The sequence below is a fragment of the Eucyclogobius newberryi genome, unplaced genomic scaffold (assembly GCF_026437365.1).
Source record: "Eucyclogobius newberryi isolate DKJ021-1_F unplaced genomic scaffold, fEucNew1.0.hap1 SCAF_17, whole genome shotgun sequence".
Classification (NCBI taxonomy): Eukaryota; Metazoa; Chordata; class Actinopteri; order Gobiiformes; family Gobiidae; genus Eucyclogobius; species Eucyclogobius newberryi.
In genome coordinates this window covers 28,706,658-28,719,927 of record NW_027315801.1, presented here as the reverse complement: position 1 = coordinate 28,719,927, position 13,270 = coordinate 28,706,658, and the positions used below count along the sequence as shown (strand labels likewise).

At 40.6% G+C, this 13,270-nt stretch overlaps 3 protein-coding genes across 3 annotated transcripts; 1 reads left to right on the top strand and 2 right to left on the bottom strand.

Annotated features, from left to right (window-relative positions):
* Positions 1–339: 339 nt before the first annotated feature.
* Positions 340–2,586, bottom strand: LOC140363605 (D(2) dopamine receptor-like). The gene is made up of 2 exons (XM_072450238.1): positions 1,552–2,586; positions 340–1,044 (listed from the first exon to the last, which is right to left on the bottom strand). The coding sequence occupies exons 1-2, from the start codon at positions 2,584–2,586 to the stop codon at positions 898–900; spliced, it is 1,182 nt and encodes a 393-aa protein (XP_072306339.1). The 3' UTR covers positions 340–897.
* Positions 2,587–3,426: 840 nt separating this feature from the next.
* On the bottom strand, positions 3,427–8,537 carry ddx20 (DEAD (Asp-Glu-Ala-Asp) box polypeptide 20). Its single transcript, XM_072449823.1, has 11 exons — positions 8,312–8,537; positions 7,431–7,525; positions 6,712–6,880; positions 6,507–6,621; positions 6,283–6,425; positions 6,064–6,202; positions 5,906–5,964; positions 5,682–5,764; positions 5,502–5,607; positions 4,977–5,078; positions 3,427–4,610 (listed from the first exon to the last, which is right to left on the bottom strand). The coding sequence occupies exons 1-11, from the start codon at positions 8,505–8,507 to the stop codon at positions 3,514–3,516; spliced, it is 2,304 nt and encodes a 767-aa protein (XP_072305924.1). The 5' UTR covers positions 8,508–8,537; the 3' UTR covers positions 3,427–3,513.
* A 934-nt stretch (positions 8,538–9,471) lies between these two features.
* parapinopsina (parapinopsin a) lies at positions 9,472–12,921 on the top strand. The gene is made up of 5 exons (XM_072448567.1): positions 9,472–9,835; positions 9,913–10,003; positions 10,487–10,724; positions 11,588–11,830; positions 12,648–12,921. Exons 1-5 carry the CDS (start codon positions 9,517–9,519, stop codon positions 12,786–12,788), a joined length of 1,032 nt encoding a protein of 343 aa, XP_072304668.1. The 5' UTR covers positions 9,472–9,516; the 3' UTR covers positions 12,789–12,921.
* The last annotated feature ends 349 nt before the right edge of the window (positions 12,922–13,270 follow it).

Below are 13,270 nucleotides of genomic sequence, written 5' to 3'. Positions count from 1 at the left end.
TATGATTTCCAAGCAATAAATTAGCCAAATTATACCTAATGAAAGTAGCTAAAGTAAATAGTAAATTGTATAAATGAGATGTAAGTAGTAAAATAGAGAAATGATTATATATTTAGAAAATATGTTAATCAATAGCTATAAAACTAACACTAGAACTCTGATAGACTAGTGTGGTCCTTAATGTATGTTACTCTAAATGGGAAACAACCCTCTTAGTGGGTTCTTACTATAATGCAGGATCAGTATTATGTACAGTAAAAACAACTGCCTAGATACAGCCTAGAGTTAGACAGCGAATTAACAAAATTGACAAGCACATATCATGGACCTTATTAGGTGTACTTTTCAAAAATGGCATTTTATTCAGACAGAATAACAAGGTATGACACAAGAAACAAGATTCACTTCATGTTTTCTGGACTGTGATTACATGGATTTAATTTCTTACTTCCCTGTTTCAAGATAATGTTGTGTCACACTTCAAAAACAGACTGAATTATTCTGTGACCATCTTTTTACTTTGTGTCAAAGAACTGTACTATTGTTTAGGACAGATGTCTGTACTTGTATTACCTGTCTCTCTGTGTTCTGTGCTCCTTTGATTGTCCCTTTATGGCCTTTATGACAGTTTTCTTCACTCTTTTGCTTTCCCCTCTTATGCCACCTGTCGTTGTTGAGACTACTGCTGTGCGTATCTTGTCAGGTGTTGGATATTATTTATGACCTTGTCTTGTGTCCCGACTGTGAAGCGCCTGATAAAACATCAATATCTGCCACAAATACAGAGTCTGTGGGTTCTGGCGTTTCCCTTTCTCTACAGCCTTTCTTTGTGGAAAGTCTGGTTCGTTTGACTTCAACTCAAAGGTAACATCTAAATATCCCCCAACTCTAAATGTATTATTTAATACGACAGCCAGGAATGGAGGAGAGGATCTTGCCGAGTTCAGAACGAAATTGCCTGGTGACCAGCGTGTAGATGAGAGGGTCCACGGCAGCCTGCACACACGTCAGAACCACTGCAGAGGTCTCCAGCTCCAGCAGTGTCTGGAAAAGAAGTGGATCATTTACTAATTTTGTCAAACTACAGCTGCGGAATAATATATACATTTCTTCACTTGGTTTAAAATTACAAATACGTTAGTGACAAATGTATTAAAGTAAACTAAAGTTTCATGAAAGTTATTACATGAAAGTTACTGTTAAAAAGCAGGGATGTTTTTTCGATGTTAAAGTTAAAAGTATTGTTATCATCCAGATGAACATAATGAATAATAATATATAATGAATCTGAGGCACGTTTCCTTACGTCACTGGTCTATCTTTCTGATGTTTCTGAACAGAACTTAAAGTCCACTGAAGCAGAGCAAAAATCTATGTTTTTGAATCAACATATATTTTAACCAAATATAATGAAATGTGTTATAATTATAGAAAATACCAGGTTGACATCAACGTTATTTTGGTAAGAGTTATATAAAAATACATGAATGTACACTGTGGTAATGGACACATTTAAGTGCTGGATGTACTGGACAGTGAGGAGGGACTCACTTTGCTCCCGTCCTGCCATGAGAAGACGTGCATCAGCAGAACCACCACGATTGGCACCCAAAAGAGTGTGAAGGCGATTATGATGTATCCAAAACGCTGGGCAAGTCTCCCCTCCATATGTTTCTTGCCCCGTTCCCTGGCGCCCGGGGTGAGCAGACACACCGCTCCCACGATCTCCGGAGCCTTGGAGCCTGGGCCCTCGCTGGAGCCGCCCTCTTCGGGCACAGACGGCACCCCGCGGCGAGGTGGGCACGGGCTGCAGGAGGACACCGCGGGCAGCGATCTGAAGAGACCCGAGTGCGGAGGCGCGCTGAGCATGTCCCACAGGTGCGCGGACACGGCGGGCTTCAGCTGCACGCCGCGGCTGAAAACCTTTTTCCGGTGTTGTCTCACAACTTTGAATATGCGAAGATAATGTATGATAATGACGACTAAAGACATTCCCCACACAGGCACAAGGACGTAGGGGCCAAACGGGTCTGAATACTGGACGCGCCCCTCGCTGGCCCACACCATGTGCGGCCGACAAAGCATGTAAAAAAGTGCCTTTTTGGACAGCATGAGTGAGACCAGAGCCAGAAACACGCCACAGGCCCAGATGGACATGATCCAGACGCGGACTCGGACTGTCCTCTTCTCGGTCTGGAACGGGAAGGCGATGGCCTGGAAGCGCTCCACGCTGATGCTGACCAGCGTGAGCAGCTGGACGCAGCTGCACAGCGCGTATGTGAACTGCTGCAGGGTGCACACGGACACGGAGGGCACGGAGCCTTTATCATAGTGAAGGAACGTGAAGAGCAGCAGCGGCGTGTCCACGGAGCACTTCAGGAGGTCACTGACCGCCAGACTCACCAACAGAGCATTGTTACACGTTTGGAGGCTTTTGGTCCGGAAAACAACCCAACAAACCCACAAGTTTCCTGGCAAACCAAAAATCAAAGACAGGCTTAAAATTGTGCAGTTGAGAACAAGAAAAGCCTTCTCCTCACAAGGCTTCAAATGCAGGTTTGTGCCATTCCACCTGTGCGCACCCATGGTCCGAGCACTGCGTTAGTGTGAGGATGGTCCACAGAGCACACACGGCCCTGTCCTTCCATTGCTTAATCACGCGAAGAAAGGACCAAAATCTACACCTTAGGCTGATAGAAGTGGCCCTGCGCTGTGCACTTGTTTCATTAAGGGCCCCGCGCTGATTGGAAGATTGGAAGCTGGTAATCAGAAGCGCGAGTTGGATTTGTCCAACCTTGAAATGACCTTTCAAACAAAACATACAATTATTTATAGTAACATACAATTATTTGTAGTTATCGTGACCTCTCCTCTCATCTCCTTATTAATCAAAGACACAAGGATGCACAATGTCCTGGTCTTTTCTGTTCGCACGATTTAATCTTTTCTTGTTTAAATGTAGGTATTTGGAAACCGATGAGTGCATTGTGATAGCATTCGAAATCATACTCTTTTAACAGAAAATTTAGTACATTTCAGCCCAAATCATGCGTCACTGCTGTTGACACTGAAGTTGTGAACCTTTTGGACAGTCCAGTTTTTCGTCAGATGGACCCAGACTGGATCCCTCTTGCAGCAGACTGACCCCTCTTTAACAGACATCTGAAACTGTGGTCGGAATGGTAGGTTAATATTGTGCACTTACCTTTTCTAATTATTATTTTTTGTATTAAGCCCACTGATAGCCCCCAGAAATGTTAAGTTTTTTACAGGGGGTAATGGTTTCAGGAGACATATTCCAGCCTGTAGGTGTGGTGCATCGCGGCCAGAGCAACACTGTAATAACCAACTCAATAATCAAAGGAGTATTTTAACACGTATCAATTCACCAGAACATTCCAGTAACAGAAAATCCAAACATATTGCTTCATACAAGTGAATTTATTTCAAAAACTTGTCATTATTGAACAAAAAGAGCATTTTATTTTTAGTAAGTGCTTTTTCCTGTCTTTGTCAGTACTTTAGGAGTTCTTCTATATAGACAGCATTCATTCGATACGCAGCCATCCACTGAGCTGCACTGTAGTAGCTGTAATATGCATAAGGATGGTGCTGATCCCATGAGCTCCAGTAACTGTCAGTACTCCCCTCCTCCTCCTCCTTTTCTTCCTCTTCCTCTTCCTCTTCCTCTTCCTCTTCATGTTCAACCTCTCTATTTCTCCTTTTGCTATTTTGCCCCGAGCCCCTTTGCTTGCGTTTTCCTACGTCTTTTTTGATCCTTCTCAAATTGGTTTGGTCAGTCTCTTCTGGAGCTTCCTCGTCTGTTCGCCTGCTCGATTTAGCTCCATCTTTCTCCAAGTTTGAGGAGTCATTTGAAACACGGTCAGTTGGCAAACTTTTCTTTGGTTTGACTGAAAGCAGTTTGTCAATATGTTTGCTTGGAGCTGGAGCCATGACTGCAGTTTTGAAACATTTGTCTTCATTTTGATCCGAATTTCCTGCTGTGTCATTTTCCTCCATGTCTGACAGAGCACTTGGTGATACAGAGGGTGACATTATTTGCCTCCTATATTCACTAGTCAATACCGCACTCTTTGCACTATTGTCATCAAGTGTAAATGTCTCTATATGTCCAGTGAATTCTTCTAAGCTGCCTTCATCTCTCCCTCCATACTGTCTGATAACCTCCACTGTTCTACCCAAACCTTTTGTAATAAAGTTTTGAAAGTCCCTCTCTGCTTCCTCAAATGTTACAAACCGAGAATTACAGGTCTTAAAAGAACTGAGAGGTGGGATCTTGGGCAGAGCTTCTTGCTGTTCTTTGAGGGATAATTCATGAGAGACTATGGAACGGCGATCAGGCGGTTTCTGACTCACTGCCTGAGCTTTGGGGCGCACGTCTGGATCACCTTCATCATTCAGTTTGTGCTTGGGTCTCTCCTGAACGTCCTTCCTCCTCGCAGATGAATCTTTATGTGTGGGCATCTCTTGTGTCCTAGGTTTTCTCTCAGTCCTGGAGACAACTGGGAATGTTGGCGCATCTGCATTAGAAGCCTCGGTGCAAACATCCCAGTCACAAGCTTCCTTCATTAAACTGGATTCCAGGGAGGCTGAAAAAGACAATTACGCACAGTAGTTGTAAGAAATAAATATACAAAGCATCTAATTGTCAGTTTGTTTTTTCCCCTGTGGATTGCCACAGAATAATCCTTCATTATAACTTTCTGACAAAGACCTCTTCACCCAGAACAAACAAACTGAAACACTGGCATGGAATAATTTAAACATAACACACCCCTGAAATGAATCCGACATTTATTTGTATCAGTTCCTAAATGGTGTTTTGTATCAGAAGTTTAAAAAACTGTGTCCCGTAAATAAACATAGCAAGATGGGCTGAAGTTGGTAATAGAAGTAATATTACTAAGCCATTTTGTATCTTAAAAATAAATACTTTTATAGATTGTGTTACTTACAAGGTAATGCAGACAAACTCAAGCCACACTTTTGAGCGATTGCCATAACCTTATTCTCCTCTTCACCATGGCAACAATAGGTAACAGCCAGACCCTGAGTGCCTAAAAAAAAAGACACAATTGTGAAAATTGCACAGTGGACACGAAAACACAAATAATTCCAAGTATTAATTATAATTAACTGATGAGTAGGAAGCAATTGACCTTTCAACAGAAGTACAACCTACTTACATCTAAATACAGCCAACGCTAATCCAGTAAGAGGTAAAAATAAAGTAGGCTTGAAGACGTGCAAGTAAAATTACTGTGTGGTGTGTGCGGTGTGTGCGGTGTGTGCAATTAAATACATTTCCATGTATTTTTCTGGCTTTCGGAAATGGAAGCCCAAAACCAGACAGATGTCACACTTTGAGTGTTAATGGCTAGAAAAATTGGGCATCTTAAACTGCATTTTGTTTTAAGGATTAGGGGCCAACAAGGGCTCAGACATTATAATATAATAAATCATAAATAAAAATGATTTACCAAAGCGCCCAGCCCGTCCGATGCGGTGCATATAAGTTTCCCAGTCCTGTGGCACATCCAGGTTTATGACCAAGTTCACTTTTTCTGCATCTATACCTCTGGCAGTCTGGTGACAACACACTCATGTAAACCACGTACACAAAGATATTTGACAGATGGAGCAAGAATGAGGCATGTTACCAAGTCAGTGGAGATGAGCACTCTGCACTGATAATGCTTCAGTTTGGACATTGCCTCCAGTCGTTGGTCCTGACTCAAGCCACCTGCAGCCATTATTACAGCATATAAAGCATTTGTTTTGTTCAATGCATAAAAACTACATGACTAGAATTCACAGTGTAAGATTACAGATTACTGTAATGGCAAAGGCACATAGTAAAATATGATGTAAGAAAACTTCTCACCAGAAATGCAGACTGAAGGTAAGCCTTTAGAGGACAAGATATCTGCCAGATGTTGAGCCCTGGCAAAACAAAAAAACATTGTCATTGCCATCACTTTTACTGCCTGTGCATCAATTACTATTTGAATCAGTGAAATAACATGCATGCTGCAGTCTGACCTTGTGTGGAGGTTGGAGAACACCAGCGCTTGGTTGAAGGGGATTTTACTGAAAAGCTCAAGTAAGTGCTGCACCTTTTCCTCAAACACCTTGTGTGGTAAAGGGTGACTCTGCACCAATTTGTAATACTGCCTCAAACCTACGGAAATCACAGTGTAAATACAACAGGAACCTTCAAATCAGAACACACACACACTAATTGTTACATTGCTATCTTACCTTTAAGGCCCAAATCACTGGGGTTTAGTCTGACAAATGTGGGCTCAATCATGTAGCGAGTGAGATGCTGAGCAAGGGATTCTGGGTAAGTAGCAGAAAGAGCAAGCATCTGTTTGGTGACTGGCAGAGAGGAGAAGATCCAGCTGTACAGAAAACAAATAAGGTTTAAGTGTCATTGTAAATCATGCAGGAGTGTGGTATACAGTCTGTGTTATTCATCTTACTTTATCTGCTCTTGGAAGCTTCCCTCCTCCAGTAGTTTATCTGCCTCATCCAGGACAAACAGTCGGATGCTCGCTGTAGACAACATGCCCAACTCGATAAGCTGCTTGATTCGACCTGGAACGAGGCATGTACAAAGCTTTACATCATGCTCATCATGAGGTCATAAAGATAGTATTGTCTATTATCATGTTTTATGCCTTGCACCTGGTGAGCCGACAGCGATGTGGCACTTCTTCAGATGTGCCTTGTCTTGACCCACAGGCCTGCCCCCAATGAACACGTGGCATTCGAGCCCCTCCATGGCACAGCCTATTGCCATCACCACTGAATGGATCTGCACAGCGATCTCTCGCGTCGGCGCCAGAACAAGTGCCTGTTGAATGAACAGGTTGGCCTGATCAGCAAGTGAAATGTTAACAACCACTTATGTTTGATTGGGAAAAGATTAGGAGTGAGCAGGTGTGAGGCAGTCCTTCAGTACAGTCCATCTGAAAAGAGGATTACAAACCTCCTGAAGGCAAGATTTAGCCTTAAATAATGGTTTTGTTTTTCATTACTACTACAGGCATCTTAACTTAAAGTGCGTATGACAGGTTTTTACGATGTTCTAACTTTTACATTTTATCCTTTAAATATTAATTCTAATAAAATAAAAGGTGCTCTTATATATGTTTATATGTCAAATAAAAAAAGGTGACATTAGATGAGTTTTTGCCCAGTGGTTGCTGGGTAATTTCCTAGATGTCCTCATTTACAATCAGGCTACAAAATTAAAATACATTTATCTTAACTGCGTCGTCTAACCTGTCATAAGCACTTAAAAGACTACATATTACAAGAGCTAAAGTCTTCTACAAGCTTTACAGTCAGTGTGCATATTTTATTGTAACAAATATTATGATTGTAGTCAGTCATCTTCTTACTTGTGTGGCAGGATTCTCCAATATCAACGAGTCCAGTGCAATTGTGCAAAACACACATGTTTTTCCCGTACCAGATTTAGCTTGGACAATCAAATCTGAAAAATAGCAGAAAAATTTATAAAACTTTTGAAAGACAGAATGTTGTGTTTACAATGGTGTAGGCCTAAATAAAAACATAAACCTATGTCAAACAGGTTAGATTAGGTTAATCAATAATCGTGATGATTTAATTCACAATATAATCATAAGAACTACAAAATAATGATCATGATAATTTTAGAAGCAACATCAATTCATTGCAATTCGGTGCCACCTGGATAAATGTAAATAAAAGAGTATTTTCAATCTGGCCCTCATGTCCCTCAATATCATTCAGAAAGTTGGATTTCATAAGGCTGCTCACAGACAAGAGAAATGCGATATTATTAAGGATTTCACAGTTGTTGTCATGTCAATCATCGTAAAATCGCAGATTCTTCTCACAGTAACCGTAATTTTAAGGGTGGACGATCAAAAATGAATACCTCCATTCGCAGTTAGGAGTATTCCGAAAACGATCATATGCCAATTCAATAGAAATGTGTAAACACATGCCTTTAAACATGTTGATGTTTAAGTATCAGACAAATGTGAAATAACCTGCAACAGTGACAGCATATCACTTTACAACAGTTTTTTCAACTTGCTGCATATTACTATGAACAATATACACGATATCCAATGTGTGCATACCTTCAAACCAACATACATTCACGATAATATACATGTATCCATGATTACCCAGCTCTAGTGAAACCCCTCGCCTCGTTAAGACTGAGTTGGTGTTAAATGTAGTCAAATGTCGTTTGGAGCACGTTGTACATAATGATGTGTAGACGCACCGAGCCCGCAGCGGCCCAGCGGGATGGCCTTCAGCTGGATTGGAGACGGCTTCTGGAAGCCCGCGGCGGACAGACCCCGGAGCACGGGCTCGGACAGCAGCAGAGAACTGAAGCTGATACTCTCAGAAACAACCACATCGTCAGTTCGTGTTCGCGTTTCGATGTCGTGCGCGGCTTTCCTCGAGGAGGCCGCCATCTTTACTGTTTACTACCAGAGCAGAGCGAGCAAGAGAGTGAGCGAGAGCGAGCGGCTTTGAAGGAGGACAGACGTGCATAGCGCCCTCTGGTGACACGGAGAGGAATAGGTGTTATAATAGTGTTTTATATACTGTTATGTTCTATTATGTTGTAATAGTAATCTATATGTTTCAGGGGAACAGCAAAGAGTGAGGGGTCTTTGATGCATAAATAATATATTATATCTGAAACGTTAAGAGCATAAGATAAGCCACTGACTAGTTTAAAAATGAACCAGCTTGTGTTCATTTTGTGTAAATAGGCTACCTCTTATGACAGCTTTAAAACCTATATAGGTTTACAGCAGATAAACAAAATATTGTATAAACTTGACAAAAGGCATGTGCCACAAGTGTAGGACCTGTTTGAAAAATATATATATTGTCTTAAATTTGACATTAAGATAAGGTAAATGTTATTGTCTCTGTAAGGAAATCTGTCAATTTACAGAAATGTTCATCTGATTTCTGACAGTGGAAAACCAAGGTGACCCGAGTCATGTGTTCTTATGGGTTTTACATAAGTTGAGGCATATGATTATTATGCTGCCCAAACTACTATTGTATGATATGTAGCCCAAATCAGTTGATAATTTCTCATTTAACACATATCCTGCACATACCAGATCTGTACAGCCTAGATCCTCCTCCCATCACCACTCAGATGTTTAAGCCCCTGCCAATCTTGGAAAGTGCAGTCTTACAAGATATTAGGCAGAATTATGTCTGCACAATCCCAGATTTGCTTTTCAACAATTAAATGTCATTATCTTAAGTCCCTCCTCTCTGCCTGGTTTATTAAGAGGGTCCCATTAGTTCAGCCACACAGATTTGGTCGGACAGCTGCAGCAGCCTGCTCAGCCAAGGTCTTCTTTATTTCGGCTATTTGTTTATTTCTTTTCAGGAAATCATTTTTTTTCAACATTCTGTATTTTAATATTTTTAACAACCTTTTTACCAGACAGCAGAATGGAGGTCCTTCATGCAAATATTTCTGATGATCCAACCAACACACCCTTTTTGTCTCAAACTGGCTATACTGTACTGGCAGCCATAATGGGTGTCTTCTCAGTGTCGGGGGTCATTCTTAATGTTTTGGTGATTGTTGTAACAGTAAGACACAGACAGTTGAGACAACCCCTGAGCTATGCTTTAGTTAACCTGGCCATTTGTGATCTGGGCTGTGCTGTATTAGGAGGTATACCCACAACTGTAACAACCGCTGTGGGATATTTCAGCTTGGGACGAGCTGGATGTGTCATAGAGGGCTTCGCTGTGGCCTTCTTTGGTTAGTCAATACCCAGCAAATGTATTGGTATAGACCATGTTTAAAACATGTTTGTGTGTGTTTTATATCTTCTGTAGGAATAGCAAGTTTATGCAGTGTAGCAGTGATTTCTGTTGAACGTTATGTCGTGGTATGCTACCCCATGGGATCAGTGCTGTTCCAAACCAGGTAAACTGTATTACAAACATCTATGTTGTGACATAGAAAAGCATTTAAGAAGTGGATTGTGGCTAAATGTCCATAGTCCACCTAAAGCCCATGTTTGCTGGACCTCAATCACCTTGGACACGTTAACAGAAATAACCAGAAGTTAAATTAGAAATTAGAAAACTGTGTCAATTTTCCGCCACCTGCTTGTCTCCAGGCCAAGGAGGATGTAGTTGAATGTTCCACTATATGGAATTCAAATTTTGCATTTTTTCAACTGCAGGTGTTTTTATTGCTCACATTTACCTTGAAAATCAGCATTCATATTGTGAGCTGTGTCACCTCTTCATAGATCTGACCTGTAACTTGTCTCCATGGAGATAGAGAAGTTTAATGCCATATTGTTGAACAGGCCAGACAAAGCACATCTCCATGGAGTTTAGTGGCAGCCCCTCGTCAGAAAAGTTACATAGCGCACCTTAAAGCACCTTTTCTTCATTCCAGACATGCAGTCGCAGGAGTGGTGCTGTCCTGGGTCTGGTCTTTCATCTGGAACACTCCTCCTCTCTTTGGATGGGGCAGTTATGAGCTGGAGGGGATCAGGACCTCCTGCGCCCCAAACTGGTACAGTCGGGACGTGGGCAACATGTCCTACATCATCATGTACTTCTTCCTCTGCTTTGCCCTGCCCTTCTCCATCATCACGGTGTCCTACTCACGGCTGCTCTGGACGCTGCGACAGGTGACATTTATTTATACATTCTTAAAGATAGTGTTTGGCTGCGCAAATGTAGAAATGTCAGTTTGGGGTAAATATTTTTCCAGGCTTGATATTTTTGTTTTTCCTACTTTTAAGAAGGATACCTAGAGGTGATTATAAAAATAATTGAAAGAGAGTGGAAATGTAGTGATATAAGACTCATATTTTTTGTAATGAATATTAGATTTTATTCTGCAGTAGCAGTTGTTGTAGTGGTTGTGTGGCTATTGTTCTTTGGCTATTTTGTCAAATAGGTTTGCACATTTTAATGTTATAGTGGCATTCGATTTCATCTGCATTTTACACTATTTTGTTTGAACATCAAAATGACTACAAATTGTCTGAGTTATGATTGATTTAATTGTAGAAAACAATTAATCCAGGCTATTCTGGAATTATGGTAATATTATAATATGCATTCTACGGCAAAAGTCTGAACTCACCACTGTGAATTATACGCTAAAGTAGGATGGCAGTCAATGGATGTGAGAAGAGAGTAACACTGCCTTTTATTTATTTATAAAGCTCTCATTGGGATTTTTTTACCCGATTTTAGATAAAGTATTCATCAACTGAGTGCTCAAGAAATGTTTATCACAGTCACACCATGTCAACAGTCAGGAAAAAGGCTTTCTATGGAACAAAACATAGGCTATTTGAACAAAATTATTTTATGCCTTCATTAATTATTTTACTCCATATTGTACAGGTCTGTGTGTTTATAAATGTGTAAATGTATTGTTGTATTGACTTTTCAGCTAGATGTTCTGTGTTGTTTTATGTGTTTTGTATTTGATATCATGAAAAGGATTCAAACTAATGATAAGTGGTGCGCTGTGCTGTAGGTGACTAAGCGGCAGATAGCGGAGGGGGGCAGTACTCAGCGTGTGGAGATGCAGGTGGCTCGGATGGTGGTGGTGATGGTGATGTCCTTCCTGGTGACGTGGCTGCCGTACGCCTCCATGGCCCTGGCCGTCATCCTGGTCCCCTCCCTCTACATCGACCCAGTCATAGCCACCATACCTGTGTTTCTGGCCAAGAGCAGCACAGTCTGCAACCCCATAATCTACATTTTCATGAACAGACAGGCAAGTCCTTCACATTATTATCAATATTTTTGGTCATTGGCAGGTTGTGGTTTAATTCAACTGCCTTAGTTTGTTTGGATTACTTATTTCAGTGTTTAGTTTACCTTTTTTTGTAACATAGGTCCTACTTTTGTATTAGCAGAGGTGGGTAGAATAGCCAAAAAATGTGCTTGAGTAAAATTAACTGTAATAGTGACTGTCTCGACATAATATCTAATTCATATTTTGAAATTGATGTAACTGGAAGTACAAAACAAAAAAATAATGCTCAGAATCTGACACACACAGAAATTAGAAAGTCTAAATCATACCTGAAGGAGCAGTGCAAGAAACACAAATGTTGTAATAATTTAATACTGTCGACATTTGTCACTTTTAGACTTAATCACAGTGGGAAGGGGAACTGAAACTTTTACTCAAGAAAAAGTACTATTACATTGTCATATACTGTATATTACTCGAGTAGGAGTAAAAGTATTACAGTTTCGTCAAAAAGTATTCCCACTTCTGTGTATTAGTCCTAGTCATAGGGTTTCTAGGTGATATCTTGACTTTTAACCTTTCAAAAGATATATTCTATTTTTATCTGTTATGTGCAGGCAAAGGTGCTATAATTCCATCACTCTGCAACACATGGATAGATAAAAGTAGATTTAGTACTGATACAATATTCTAGTCTATAGTTCCTGTCATGTCTTTGTCTTTGTTTTAATGCTTGAATCGCCTCGTGCTCTACAAATAAACTTGCCTTGCCTAGTTTTTCCATGCAATCCTTCTTTTACGTTTCAATTCAAGTGTTTGTTTCTTTTCCCCATAGTTTCGAAACTATGCCGTCCCTGCGATTCTGTGCGGATGGAACCCCTGGGCCTCAGAGGTGCAGCTGTCGGAGGGAGAGACGACAGTGTCCTCCATCGCCAAGAACCAGAGAGTGTCGCCCAAAGAATCACTTAAAGAATGAAATTATATTGTGGGCTGCAACCAGGAGCACCCGTAAATGAGTTCAATTACATACTCTTACACACATGCTTGAAATTATCTCTGCTACAACCACCACAATTGATAAAATAACATCTATCTTGTATTATCTTCCGATTCAACATTTTGTATTATATTTAAGTTTTTGTGAAATTGATGTCTCCTGTTATTGTAGATATTGACCTGACAGGAAGATTGTCTGTTTTGGTCAAAGAACTGTATATAAAATATATTTTTAACCCAATTTGTTTGAGTGTTTGTATACAGCGGGCTATCCCTATCTTGAATCTTCCCCGGGGTATTTTGGGTAGTGTCTGGAATGGATTACTGCTTAAGAAGATTAGAACAGTGATTGCTAAAATACTGCACATAAAAGAAATCAGTTCTTTCCTATTTGAATGGGTTAAACCAGAACCTTCCATGAGTTTAATTAGAGCTGCAACAACTAATTGTCAACTAATAAAA

What these genes read in the sequence shown, in the direction of transcription:
- LOC140363605 (XM_072450238.1), bottom strand. Translation starts at nt 2,586, where the DNA reads ATGGGTGCGCACAGGTGGAATGGCACAAACCTGCATTTGAAGCCTTGT. An exon ending in CATGGCAGGACGGGAGCAAA is followed by an intron (nt 1,045 to 1,551) that starts GTGAGTCCCTCC and finishes CTTCTTTTCCAG; the next exon opens with ACACTGCTGGAGCTGGAGAC.
- ddx20 (XM_072449823.1), bottom strand. Translation starts at nt 8,507, where the DNA reads ATGGCGGCCTCCTCGAGGAAAGCCGCGCACGACATCGAAACGCGAACA. An exon ending in AGCTTCCAAGAGCAGATAAA is followed by an intron (nt 6,426 to 6,506) that starts GTAAGATGAATA and finishes TTTTCTGTACAG; the next exon opens with CTGGATCTTCTCCTCTCTGC. An exon ending in CAGTGATTTGGGCCTTAAAG is followed by an intron (nt 6,203 to 6,282) that starts GTAAGATAGCAA and finishes TGATTTCCGTAG; the next exon opens with GTTTGAGGCAGTATTACAAA.
- parapinopsina (XM_072448567.1), top strand. Translation starts at nt 9,517, where the DNA reads ATGGAGGTCCTTCATGCAAATATTTCTGATGATCCAACCAACACACCC. An exon ending in CTTCGCTGTGGCCTTCTTTG is followed by an intron (nt 9,836 to 9,912) that starts GTTAGTCAATAC and finishes TATCTTCTGTAG; the next exon opens with GAATAGCAAGTTTATGCAGT. An exon ending in TCAGTGCTGTTCCAAACCAG is followed by an intron (nt 10,004 to 10,486) that starts GTAAACTGTATT and finishes TCTTCATTCCAG; the next exon opens with ACATGCAGTCGCAGGAGTGG.